The 15,000-nt window shown below is 32.5% G+C and overlaps 1 protein-coding gene across 4 annotated transcripts in view; it reads left to right on the forward strand.

Moving 5' to 3' along the window:
* The window catches only part of LOC137655277 (CD109 antigen-like), a 1,052,697-nt gene that overhangs the window by 589,346 nt on the left and 448,351 nt on the right, over positions 1 to 15,000 (forward strand). For all 4 annotated transcript variants that reach the window (XM_068389166.1, XM_068389176.1, XM_068389172.1 and 1 more), the window contains one exon: positions 7,641 to 7,809. In XM_068389166.1, coding sequence (XP_068245267.1) covers positions 7,641 to 7,809 — 169 coding nt within the window. The remainder of the gene's footprint in view (positions 1 to 7,640; positions 7,810 to 15,000) is intronic.

A 15,000-nucleotide genomic window follows, 5' to 3' on the forward strand; every position in this document is an offset into this window, starting at 1 on the left:
AGGCTGGCTTTTTTACCATATGATATCTTATTAAACTTTTCTCTTAAATTCCGGCCAAAAGTTTCAAGAACACTCAAAAGGCTCTCCCTTATTAAGTAAAGCTTACAAAGTTTCTAAAGAAATTTTGTCTTCTCTGTAAGGATACACCACTGGTGTATTATATATATATATATATATATATATATATATATATATACATATATATATTTATATATATGTATATAATTATATAATATATATATATATATATATATATATGTATATATGAATATATATAAGTATATATATGTATATATGTATATATGTATATATATATATATATATATATATATGTGTGTGTGTATATATACACATATATCTATATATACATATATATATATACATACATACATATATATATATATATATATATATATATATATATATATATAATATATATATATATATATATCGTCGGCCGTTGATAGTGTGCTGCAGTACAAAGGCTTCAGACATATCCTTCCGCTCCCGTCTGTTTAAGGTCTTCCAATGCCAGTTTACGCCCACAAGTTTTCTTAGGTCGTCAATCCATCGTCTTCTCTTCCTTCCTCTGCTTCGTTTGCAATGTCTATGGATCCATTCTGTTGTTTTTCTTTTTTTGTCATCTATTAAGCGTCCACGTCCATTTTCTTTTTTTTTTCCTTTTTTTTATTCAATATTTTGCCCTCTAGTTTGCCCTCGTATCGATGTTGATCTTTTTCTGTTATTATTCTCACATAAATTGCTTTCATTAGCTCCGTGAGTTGTAATTAGCTTATGATCTAAGGATTTATAGTGTGTGTACACACACACACATATATATATATCTACATACATGCTATGTATATGTATGTGTGAATATTGTGTATTTACGTGTGGAAAAGGCTAAATGTTGTAACTCGTGCGTCTCGATGGTCGTTTAAAACTTTAAATGCCTCGCTTGAATCTCAATCTTTTTGGTAAATAAGTAACCCAGATCACGTTGCGGCACCATAATGGTACCTGCTCATCTTCCTCCTCCTCTTTTTCATGAATATTTGAACGTTAATCAAAAATCGCTTTGAAGAAACTCTGCGCCACGAGATGATATCATGGCTGTCCTGGGTGGTTATCTGGTCAACGTTTATTACTATGGGATGAGATCGGGGATGTGGTTGCTTGTGTATTTTCTTATTTTTATTTCCCCGTAAGGAATTTTCCTTTTCTGTTGCTATGTATTTTATCTTTTTCTCTCATAGGCTAGTCTCTATTACTGGTTACTACACCCATTTTTTAGTTCTTCACATTACCTTCCTTTCTTCCACTCCGCTGTCCAACCTCTTTTAACTTCAGCTTCGTAGTGAAGTTGTGCAGCATGGGATCTTATGTCTTTAACTTGAAATATACATATTAGAAACGTCTCTTTCTCGCAATCTGGTGGACGATGGTTCGAGCCCCATTCAAGAGCGATAGTTTCTAGTAGTGTTTGCAGCCTCACTGTCCTTGTGAGCTAAGGAGGAGATTTGGGGGTTGGGGAGATAGAAGTCTACCTGCTGAGTCATCAGCAGTTATTGCCTTGCCCTCCTAGGTCCTGCCGTGATGGAGTAAGGCGTGGGTGTTGATCATATGTATATATGGTCAGTCTCTAAAGACATTGTTTTGTCCCTAGCCTCTGCCACTCATTATTACCCTTTAATCGTAAACATATTTCAGATTAAATCTCAGACATTTCTTCTTATGTGTTCCTTTCGGTTTTGGGCATTAAGTTGCTTTTCTGATTAAAAAAATGAAAGAACGATTGGAGACCGCAAACATCCGCGGTTTAGCAATCCATTCTCGAAATGCTCCATGCTTCTAAACAGCCATAATCCCATCTTTCCCAAAAGCTAATTGTTTCTTACTAGTTTTGTGAAGTCAGTCAAAATTGGTAAAGTTTTGCATAACTTTGCTAATAAAGCTAACAAAGAAACCCGAACAATATTTACAATCTTGGCGGAGGTAGAAATCATTTGTATACACTTTTGTTATTATTTGGTAATATTAGAGGACATAGAATTTTTAATACAACAGCAACGTGATTTGAAGGTTTTAAGATTATTAAGATTTTCCCGGAATATGAACAGGCCAGTATGATTATATTTCTATTACTGTATACTCCATTTTTATTTACATATTTTGTTACATTGATTTGGTTCAGCAGTATAATTTATATGTTGCTTTTATGAATTTATGGAAAATCTAAGTTTCCTAAATATGAGAAGTAATGCCCATATGCTATTCGTACTCTATTTAGAAGATTTTGCTTATATCCATAAATCAAACACTTATGTCAGGTGTGAATTGATACTTACCATGAAAGTGATGAGATGTGAAAATGTGCTGGATAAAGAGAGCTATGTTTGTTTGGCAGAGGTTATTTCTCGGTAGTCTATAGAAATTGCACTACAACGAGCAATAGTTAAAATTTTCCTAAGGAAGTTAAACGTAGATTATCTAGAGCCTGCACCAGGAAGTGAATGGGAGAATATTTTTTATTTTGATAAATGAAATAGTTAATGGTAGTGCATGCGACCCGTCCAAAATGACAGCTACATATTTAGATAGATATGCACACACATGCAACCCCTCCTCCCCCCCTTCTCACCACGGTATGACTACTACTCCCCTCTACCCGAGGGAAGGGAAGAGCTGGGCGTTGTCGATGATTATATATATATATATATACATATATATATATATATATATATATATATATACATATATGTATATATATATATATATATATATATACATATATATATATGTATATATATATATATATATATATATATATATATATATATATATCCAGACAGTTGTTTTTTATTATATAGGGGAGATGGATGGTCTTCTTGTTGTAAAATGATAAGCAACCTCATATCTGTGATATCCTATTTAGTGTAAAGGACGCTATTAGTCATGTAAGATAGTATGGTCGATATTGAGAGAAATAAGGACGATTATCCATGTGTATGCTGCGTAAAATGGTCTGCCCAAGACATCTGTAGAACGATCCCTTGAAAAACTAATGGGACATCGTGACCAGATTACATTCACGTTTAACAAGGGGTGAATTGCCTTTAAAGAAAACCCTTTGGTATATATTTTCATTGTATAATTTTAATCTCTTTTTACTTTGTACATCGCGTGTCTAGGTATGATTAAAACCACGTATTTTTTATTTGTATATTAATATGCAACGAGTGACCTGCCCTTTGCGAGTATTGGCCTTTTAAGGCATAACTTATTTTGAAATTAATTTATAAGGATTAACAGTTATTTATAAAAAACCTATGAAGGTAAGCTTCAAGTACATTATTTTTAATAACCATGAATTCTAAGGGATATATAGAAATCAAAACGGATATTATATTTGAATTATGTTATTTACATAATATATGATCATGTAGAAAAAGTATTGATTTCATAGTACTACTGTTTTTTATCCGGCCTTTGGGTTTGAACATTTTCCTTTTGTGGTAAGAAATATATTAATATAATGGTTATCGTAAGTAAAGCGGTAAAAGTATTTTGAAAAGAAGAATGTTTCTGGTAAAATTATAGAAATTTTATAACAGTGGACTATGTTATTTTTAATCATGGGTATTCAGGTAATAACTATGTCAGTTTAGATTTTTTTTTCATTATCTAGGTAATTTATCAGTACGTGTTTAAAGTATTCCATACTCATATTTCCGACATTCATGTAGCAAACTGGTCAGTTCGTATTAGTAATATTTTTTCCTATTTAAAGAATAAAATGTTTTCACTTACTTGAGGAGCCTTTCTTCATTTATAAAAAGTTAACACAATTGTTACTTTGGCCCTTATTTCCTCCCATTCCATCTCTCCCTAGTTAGAATAGAAAATGTGTAAAATAAATTATTTTGGTGAACTGTGGCGGGTAAAGAAGCTTTTTCTCTTTTAAAGACTCGATGCGGATGGCAAACAGAGAACGAAAATCCCAATTATTGGCTTTGCTTCCGGATGTACTTTATTGCCTTTCAAAAACTATAGATAATATTATTGGTTTTCGAGGCTTTTGACCCTTAAGCTCTTGTTTTTTGAACGCTGTGTTTAATTGTAAATTCAATCAAACAATGGGGACCCTTTTTATATGTAAAACAGCTTCGCCCTGAGCTGGACTCCGGAACTATTTATGGCATGTTTTTACGATATTTGGGCACGACAGTCCGTCCTTTATTGAAAATAGATTTTTGGAATTTTTCCTTTTTGTTGGCTGGTTCACAAGATTATCTATGAAAAACAGTGGATTGTCATTCATCCATCCACCCAGCAGTAGACTGTAAGAGGGAGATTTGTGATTACTTATTCAACACAGTGGAACATTATCTCCGATCTTCAGATGAACTAAAACTCGGTATTCAGAGACAATGCCTGTTGCCAGTTATTGCTGTTCACTTGTATGTAGGTTTTTTTTTTTTTTTTTTACAAGTGCCGCATATTTTCGTGATATGAAAATTGACATGATGATAGAAGTGTCAATTTGGAAATGATTGGAAGTAGCGTTTAAAATAAATGTTTAGTTTTCTTGATGATATATTTTATAGTATGACCGGGCTTGAAAGAATTGATAATGAAAAAAGTATTTGTGGTGTCATAATTATGGATCGATAAAAGTTTTTGTTATATGTACGATACTTTATATTAATTTCTGGGCCTCTTAGATATTTTCAAGAAGCTATATTTTAATATCCCTTCTAGCTAAGCTGCCATAATTTTTAGGTTTTTTTTATCGTTTGTAGACTTATATATAGAATAGTAATTTAATTCATAGTATGTAGACTAATTTTTGCTATGAATTAAAGTTGTGTTAATAAATCAATTTTGGTCTTAAAATAAAATAATTAAATGAAGAAATGAGGGCAATTTGAAATTCCTGTTGTAGTCCTGTTACTGAGATATTTTTGCCATAGCCGTAATAATGAATGTTGAATTCTATACCTATTTTAATAAGTAATGATTTTAGTTGTATTCATTAAAATGTCCAACTGACCCATTTCTTAAACAGAATTATGATTTTTTAGTTCTGGCCGTGCTTTTGATCAACAGCTTCTGTTCTGATGGTGATACGGAGTAATTATTAACACCGTTTCCTGGTACGAAGTAAATTCTACCAGTCTTTACCGTTGGGCCAAGAGCTAATTTCGAATTTACTGTAGCCATTGAATTATAATTTCTGTTTCAGCCATTGTACTAACCTTACCAGACTTAAGGTTACGTCTCGAATAATCTTCAGTACTAAATTCTGGTCTTCTGTTTCCTAAGGGATTCCGATCAGCTCTTGACCAAAGACATTTCCTGCTTAACTATTGTCATTTGCAACATTATCGGGAAAGCACAGCTTGCATAAGAGGATTTGCCTGTGCAAATGACCCTAATCATATTGGAAGGGGCTGTTGCCTGCCATTGCATATTAATTTTAGGTTAGTGACAATGTTAACGTTGCTCGAGGATTTGGACCACTATTGTGTAGATACATTCCTCCAATCTCTCTCTCTCTCTCTCTCTCTCTCTCTCTCTCTCTCTCTCTCTCTCTCTCTCTCTCTCTCTCTCAGCTTAGGGACAATGTCGAATATTAATACTGCGCATGGATTTGGTCCTCTATTAAGTAGATGCACTTGCGCTCTCTCTCTCTCTCTCTCTCTCTCTCTCTCTCTCTCTCTCTCTCTCTCTCTCTCTCTCTCTCTTCAGGTCACAAAAATTCTCATTATTTTGGGTAAACTACTTGTTAAATTAGAAAAAAATATATCTCAATTATCTAGTTACTATTTCATGGTTATGTTACCCATCAAGGAATTATTTTCCTTTTCTTTTGCCAATGCTATTTCTTTTTAAATTCGTTATAAGAAATGCAGTGGTGCACGCTAAATATTTTTGGTTGAAAATAGTTATCATAGAGTAAAATTGCAAACATCCTTCACCAACGGGGATTATAGATCCTTAAGTGGCAAAATCGAATTCATGATAAGGGTTATGTAAATAACCTTTGAAGTAGCGAAATGTAATTGCACACACATTTTTGACACTCCTTGTGTAAATAGGTGTTAACGGGTGCATTTGCGGTTATTGTTGATTATTATACCTTTTATATTTTACAAATGAGTTGTTATTCTTGAAAAGGTCTGCAGTTTCTAGAGTTTTATTGGCAAAGAATTTCTTTGTGTAGTTGAAGCTTACCTAATAGTATTTACATTTTTTACAGACCACTGTTTTACTATTTAAGATTCGTTTGTTTTTGTTAGATACTGTTGACAAAAGGATGTCGATTTTTTTATACTTAATAGTAATAACAGAATTACACTATATATGCTATGACTAAAATTGACCGTTCACTGTTTTAACTTTCTCTTGCTTTTGCTCTCCCAGGAAATACGAATAAATGATTTATTCAGTCATGGATCGTACCACGTAGGCTTTAAAAATTCATTTTTATGAATAAGTTGTATGGAGTGAAACACTAATCTCTGAACGACTCATTTATTTCTCCTTTGTTTTATTGAAAATTGTTGTATTTAGAACACGAATATTAGCAAACAGAATACGTTATCAACACGAATATTTAAGGAGCATTACAAAATTCATATGAAAAGAGGGCGATGAGCCAAGATCTGAACCGTGGCTGAGATTGGCCATTGGTCGAGAGCCTTGGGCGCAAGGGAGGTAAAGAGGGGGGGGGGGGGGGGTGTCACAAGATGGGCCAAAGCCCTTACTGGGCCTTAAAAAGGTCACAAGTGGTCTGAGTAACTGCTTTTGGAAATTTGGGCTCTTTAATCATCTCGTATTGTGGAGAGTGAAGTTTGTCGTGTAGGATGTGTTAACATTCAGAAGAGCGCGCGCGGAATGCTCGGCATTTCCCACCTCATCTTGGCTGATTTATCCTCGAGTCGTTTAAAGTTCGTCCCTTTTTTATTGAATGTGTAGAATTCATGTGGAATCTTTATGTTCTTTCAATGAAAATACTCAAGATTGAGTAATATAAGTTTATGATAGCAATACTGTTTTTAAAAGTGTCTTCAATAAAACGCACACACGAGAGAGAGAGAGAGAGAGAGAGAGAGAGAGAGAGAGAGAGAGAGAGAGAGAGAGAGAGAGATGCTTACAAGTAGGCCTACCGTGTAAGGAGGAGTGAAATTTTGATTTATTTATGATCTTGTATCGATGCTGACATATGTGAGTGTTGTTTCCATTATTATTTTTGTATTATTATGGAAAGTCCCTTGTAGTTTGCTATCGTAGTCAACTCGGGCTTCAAAACAATGCTTAGGCTTACGTATATTTTGGTGGTTCTGTGTTGTGACAAGACCGTCCCAAAATAAGGCTCTGGTTGAGGTATCTATGTATATCCCATTTTAGTATTTATCCATCAATTTGACTGGTTCTTAATTATGAAATTAGGATTTTTCAGATGGCAAACAATTTGTAATGAACATTGCGTTACAGAATGTGCATTCCCCATGTTCTTATTTCACATTATGGATTATGGTACGTGATAAATACTGCAATTTAATAAATGACAATGATGATTCTTACCAATTAAATAATCAGATTTGTTTTCATTTGTGGTCCATCTTTATTTTCAGGTCCCACCTGGGAGCAGCAATGGCCAGTACCGACTACGCCTCGAGGGCAATGAGATTGGAGGACTCACTGGCTCGGCCTTCTCCAACGAGACCATGTTGTCCTTCACCCCCCGGGGAGCCACCGTCCTCGTCCAAACTGATAAGCCCCTGTACACTTCGTCAGATGTGGGTGAGTAATGAGGCCTATATGTCATTTAAATTTTTCCTTGCCACAAATTTCTGGGAAAATAGCCCATTTTGGTGTTGAGTATTACATTTCTTAAGAGGTTCACAGCCGCGTCCCCCCGCTACCTTCTGCTTTGGAACACGATTTGTAGGATCTTCCGCTATTATTACTTCTTAATCCAACCTTATTTTATTTAATACTTCTTACCGTTATAGCAAGATCTATGACAGATAGTATCTTCCTAATCGGGTGGTTGAATCAGTAGAACTTCAAAAGTTCAAAGTTGGAGCAAATATTTTCATGTTGACCAGGCTGACATGAGTCTTTTCATAGTTTATATATGACATATCTGTTTTTGACGTTGTTAATAGTTTATATATGACATATCTGTTTTGATGTTGTTACTTTTTTTAGAATGATTTATTGTTAATTTATTCTCATCATTTATTTATTTCCTTATTTCCTTTCCTCACTGAGCTATTTTTCCGTATTGGAGCCCTTGGGCTTATAGCATCTTGCTTTTCCAACTAGAATTGTAGCTTGGTTAATAATAATAATAATAATAATAATAATAATATTAATAATAATTCGGAAGATATGATGTAGGTGAAGGGCGCATTTTGTCCGAGTGGGAAGGTGTTGGCTACGCTACTGCTAAGCCTTCATTTAAAGGTCATGAAGCACAAGGCCAATAGAATTTTACTATTGGCCTTGAAGCAGTTAATGTGATGGAAGGACACACACTTTTCACACACATATGTATGTATATGTACTGTATGTTTTACATATATATATATATATATATATATATACATGTGTGTATATATATATATATATATATATATATATATATATATATAGATATAATATTGAGTGTAATAATTTCTAAATCATTTGCAGAATGCTAATATGATAGTTCCAACTGTATAGATATCACAATTTCCACTGACGATTGGCCTATCGATGTTCAGGGATCATCAGTAACTTTTGACTTTGATGATATATGTATATAGCGCCATAATCAAAGCTCATGCCGGAATTAAAAGAGATTAGCCATGCGATTTTCCCCTATCAAGTCTTCAACACTGTAACCCTAGGGGGCAATGGAATACTGTTAATTACTGACAGTGAATATTATCATAGTGATATAGAACCTAGACCTCGAATTTCGAAATTGAAAATGCCTTTGGAAATACGTGCTTCGGGTTTTAAATATTTATGGGGATCTAGCTTTTATAAATATGCAGTATAGGTTTTTAATTACCAATTCCTGGCTATGATTCCAGTTACAATATCTGTTTTTGGAATAGGGGAGAGTTGCAGTGGCGTCATGGCTTCGTGTTGTTTTTATTCGAATCGTTCAGCCAATTAGTATTGGCTGGTTATTGCTATTTGTTTAGGTTCCTTTACTAGCTTTTTTTATTTCGCTTTTGTTCATCTTTGTTGCATGAATCGATGAAGCTTCATGGTCATGGTTAGGAATTATGAAAATTAGAATGACATAAATTACATTTTATTAATTTTTGTTTGTTGTAGACGTGGTTTCCACATTCCATTTTATCACTAAGTATGTTTTGGCATTAATGAATCATTTAAGATTATTAGTTTTTGTGTTTGGTTTTTATTTTTCATGGAAAAAAGAGAAATATATTGAAATTTCTACGGATTTATCGTTTTTCATGTGGATTTTGGGAATCCTAAGTGCATCTGTCTTCACGTTAAACATCTCGAGTCATAATGGGATGCGAATATATACATATACAGTATATATATATATATATATATATATATATATATATATATTTATATATATATATATATATATATATATATATATATATCGATAGATAAGTAGAACGATGTTATATTAGTATCTTCTTGATTCGTACCACGATAAACGTACAAAATATCTTTCTCAGTATAATTTTTCATTTCTTTATTGTTGGGCGAAATGGGAGTAACTGTGTTGCTTAAGCTTGTGAAACTACATCCCTTTAGAGTGCTGGTAAAATAGCCTTCAGCATCCTTCTTCTCAGTAACAAATTGTTACTCTAGTTATCCCGAGTCTTTTACAAATCCCCAGTTTTTCTTTGGCAGTTCCTCTGTTGGGGTTTGTTAGCTTTTATTTTTAGTACTCTGTAACTTTTCATATTTGTTTTTCATCTTTCCCTGCAATTGTACCCCCCCTCCCCCGCCCCGCATGTTTAGTAAGGGTTCTTTTCAGGAGTTACTGCATATCCGTTGGTTGTTTGTCTTCTGAATAGCTTTAAATGAATTTAGGTAAAATTATTAACATATTTCTGCCCTTGGTTATTATATCGAGTGGTTCATGGAGATCATGGGTACATTTTCCTTAAGCTTGTTTGATGTATGAAGGGTGAAGATATGAATGTTTTACTTTTCTTTCTTTTTTTTCCTTAAGATTTCAATTACGGGCAAGATGTGATTCCCTGCTTTAATTAATCTTCCCCCTTCCGTGAAAGACTAAGACAAAGCGTAATTTAATTTATCCTACTTCCATTAAGGGCCAGGAAACGTATTAGTTTATCGCATGTTTATTTTTACCCTATGCTCTAAAACCATCTAAAATTTAAAGATTATATGACTTGAATTAGTACAACTCCCCATTTGTCTTGGGGGCATCATCTCCTTTTCCATCACCTGCAAACCTCATTTGGCATTACTCCTGTTTGTTCGCATTCCGCTCCGCGTCTATCGTGGTCATTCCCTTTGAGATCTCAGACGATTTGTTTAATGGTTCGGTATTTCAGTCTAGCGTTAATGAAACCTCAAGGGGGTGATCATCACGGAGCCGCCGCTGGTGAGATTTTGTAATAAAAAGAAAAAAAAAAGAAAAGAAAATCTAACATGGATCTGATGAGGATTTAGTACTCATGGGAAGGTTCCTGTGTTATTGCAAAAGTTTTCTTTAATTTCTGTTTCTGTTTTCTCTCCATTTAAGAGTGATTAAAGTTTGATAGTTTAATCTCTCTCTCTCTCTCTCTCTCTCTCTCTCTCTCTCTCTCTCTCTCTCTCTCTCTCCCCTCTCTCTCTCTCTTCTCTCTCTCTCTCTCTCTCTCTCTCTCTCTCTCTCTCTCTCTCTCTCTCTCTCTCTACACACATTCACACACACACACACACACACACACATATATATATATATATATATATATATATATGTATATATATATATTTATATATATATATAGGTGTATATATATATATATATATATATATATATAGGTGTATATATATATATATATATATATATATATATATATAGGTATATATTTGTTCGCTTTGTGTAAAACTACGAAATTAACATAACTGCTATGCAAAGTCACGACGGACTAGTGAAAAACTTCATTAGGTAGCCCGCAAAAATTCTGGAGAGAGTGAAATATTCTCTCAAAATCAAGATTTTATATATATACTGTATGCATGCATATATATATATATGTATATAAATATATATATATATATATGTATATATATATATAAATATATATGATATATATATATATATATATATATATATATATATATATATATATATATATGTGTGTGTGTGTGTGTGTGTGTGTGTGTGTCGGTATTATTGTATTTTTCTTGAAGCAAACTTTCGTTGTATATCGTTCTCTTATACTGAGGCCTTATATTAAGGTTACAATGCCTCCCGAGCCATTTTCCCTTCTTAGTTTCCCTCTCTCTTCTGCATTCTCCTAAATAGTTTGACAACAGACATTCCACCATCCTACCGTCTTCCATTCTATAATCTTTTAAGTTTAATTTTCAGTCTGTATGCTACTCTTTTTCTTTTTAGACCTTTCTTCCACATGCAATGTAAACAGTTCATTTTTACAGTATTTGAATATTTATTTCATTTGCATTAAACAATTAAACGATGATGTAAATTTTTACTTTAGCGATAAAATTAAATTTTCTAAAGTGGTTATATCGCTCAACCTCCTTAATGACATGTAAATTAACATAAATCAACCATTCGTTTATGTGCAAGACTGTTCTCATAAATTTATCTGTAAATCTTTATGGATGGTTTATATTTCATTAAAAAAGTATATATATATATATATATATATATATATATATATATATATATATATATATATATATATATATATATATATATATATATATATATAAAGTTTTGCAACTGTGTTAATATTACTGGCGTCTTTCTATCAAAGAATTAAAAGGTATTAAAACTATTCATTGCCTTCAAATATAAAATGTACAAGCCCTCTTAGAGTTCAGGCTCAGTATATTCCTTCTTTTTTTCCTTTTGCAAAAGTGGTGAGAAAAGTGAAGAGTGAGGAGAGAAGAGTTGATGGTGGTGTTAGTGGTCGCTTCTACTTCAGCGATCAAACTCTGAAGGAAATTTTCTGTCTCCGAATGCACCTCTTTGATTCCACTGACTGGAATCGGGATCGCTTTTATATTTCGTGAAGTCATCTCAGATTAGCGACGGTTTTTTTTTTCTTTTTTCATTCCCATTGGCATCTGGTAGACTTTTCCTTCTTACCCATAAATGTAGGACTCTCTCTCTCTCTCTCTCTCTCTCTCTCTCTCTCTCTCTCTCTCTCTCTCTCTCTCTCTCGTCATAGAAGTATAAATCAGAACTGTTTCATGTCATCTGCGTTTTATCTTCGCTTTCAATGGAATATAGAGACATAAGACCTACATTTATGTGAGTGTATGCAAGTATATGTTAATTTGATGTTCAGAGTTTCACTATTGATGATAGAGAAAATATGTTAGCAAATTCGCAATTCGACCAATAACTCTCTATCAAAAGTATTACTTTACAACTATAGATACAAGGATTTTTCGGACAAGGCCTTGTTCAAACTTGAATTCTGACGTTTTCTGTCAAAAGAATTTTTGAAGATTTATTGTCAAAACAAATATTCAACAATGGGTTATTTTCATCTTTTTGAAACCTCTTCATCCTGTCGTTTGACATAATGAAAAATTTCACTTGAATTATAGGTACTTATTTTGTAGAGCAAGTTAAGAAAGCTTCTAATGTATATGATATGTGTTTATATATATATATATATATATATATATATATATATATATATATATATATATATATTATATATGTGTGTGTGTATATATATATATATATATATATGTATATATATATGTGTGTGTATATATATACATGTATGTATGTATGTGTGTGGATGTGTAAGCCTGTACACACACACACACACATATATATATATATATATTTATATATATGTATATATATATATATATATGTATTATATTATATATTATATTATATTATATTATATTAATTTGAGGCAATTACCTTAGTGAAGAAAACGTTTTTTGCAGTAGGAATCCTCGTATTTCCTTAGTTGCTTCAGATTCTCCGGTGTGAATCTTTAGTTAAGGAAGCTGGTTATTCGATTTCATTTATTAGACCCTGCAACAGTGTTTATCCAGTGACTACTGATGTATATTAGTTTTAGTCATATTTATATGATAAGGGTTCAAATACTGGAGTACGAGGATTCTTTGTGTAAACACTTTGACGGTAAAGTCAATTGTCTTTAGTATTTAATGAAAGACTATGCCCAAAGAGCATATATACTGTTTATATATATATATATATATATATATATATATATATATATATATATATGTTTATGTTTATGTGTGTGTGTAAATGTATGTCTCTAGTGTGTGTACGTATGTGTACATATGTAGTATATATATATATATATATATATATATATATATATATAGATAGATAGATAGATAGATAGATAGATAGATAGATAGATAGATAGATAGATAGATGTCGTAGAGAGACACAGGAATGTTTTGAACGAATACATAGCTGAAATGTCAAAGTGAACTAATCTTGGAGAATTGTTATACGAAAGAAATATGAAATAAAATAAATAGACGGGAAAAAGTATTGTTGATGAAAATTGAGAAATTAGAACCTCGCTATTTGATCCTCCGGCCACCGAGTATAAAGCGTTAAACCAGCCGTCGCTCAAAATTTGATACGATATGATACTGAATTGATGAAATCTCAAAAATCCCTGGGAAAAGTGTTACGGATTTACCAAATAAAATCCGAAAGAGAATATTGCTGACGCCATTCTTTCATTGCAAAGTTAATAAAGTAAATTTATTCATTTGTGTGGGGTTAGGACAATGCTTGGAATTGATTAGATTTTCGGTTTTCTTGTAGTACAGAAACAACAGAAAATTCACTGTGTTGTGAAAAAGAAACTTGGAAATAAAAGAATAAAACTTTTGATATTTTCTTTTGGAGAAATCTTATCTGTCCCTTTCTCGCGGATAAAAGAGTAAAGTCGAGCTTAGGGTTAAGTCCCCTGTTTGGTTAACTTGCAACAGGCCTGGGATCCTTGTGTGTAGGCAACTTCAGCAATTTCTTTCCCTAGAAGCTTATGACATTTGTAGAGATGTGGATGCGAATTACCACTTCAGAGTTTTATCCCCCTTACCATCTCCATTATTTCAGTATAATGGTTAGGGAGATGACGGAATTCCAACTCAAATTTAGGGAAATTAAGAATTTAGACCTAAAAAGAACACTTTTACTTCTTTTCATGATAATTTAACTTATTTCATAAGAATGGAAGGAATATAAGATAGATCCAACTGACATCTGACGAACGAAACTCTTGATTGTATTTATATTTAGAGATATGGGTCATAGAAAATATTTTTTCTACCTCTATCTTCCTTCACTTTTAATATTTCTTCATTGAATATATATTTAACAATAATATTTTTTTCAATTCCATACCTCACACTTTGATTCTAATCTCAAGATTCTCCTGTCATGTAAGAAATTTGTATATGACTTATTTGCTATGCTTGTTTACCAGCATGCATGAAATATCAAAAGAGGTTGGGCTCAAGATAAATGGAAGAAAGATAGAGATGATGAGAACGGAATATGCAATGAAAGATGAAATATCAGTAGAAGGAGAAACGATTAATGAGGTGGAATCATTTAAATATTTAGGAACTATAATCTCTAATACAGGATCCTGAGGATGCTAGAGAATCTTAATATTGCGCTCCATAGAATATGCTTTTATCTCTTTTTTTTTTTTTTTTTTTTTTTTTTTTTTTTTTTTTTTTATCAACATTAGACAGGTACACATTCCAGTAAAC

Source organism: Palaemon carinicauda, chromosome 1, assembly GCF_036898095.1.
Source record: "Palaemon carinicauda isolate YSFRI2023 chromosome 1, ASM3689809v2, whole genome shotgun sequence".
NCBI classification, from domain to species: domain Eukaryota; kingdom Metazoa; phylum Arthropoda; class Malacostraca; order Decapoda; family Palaemonidae; genus Palaemon; species Palaemon carinicauda.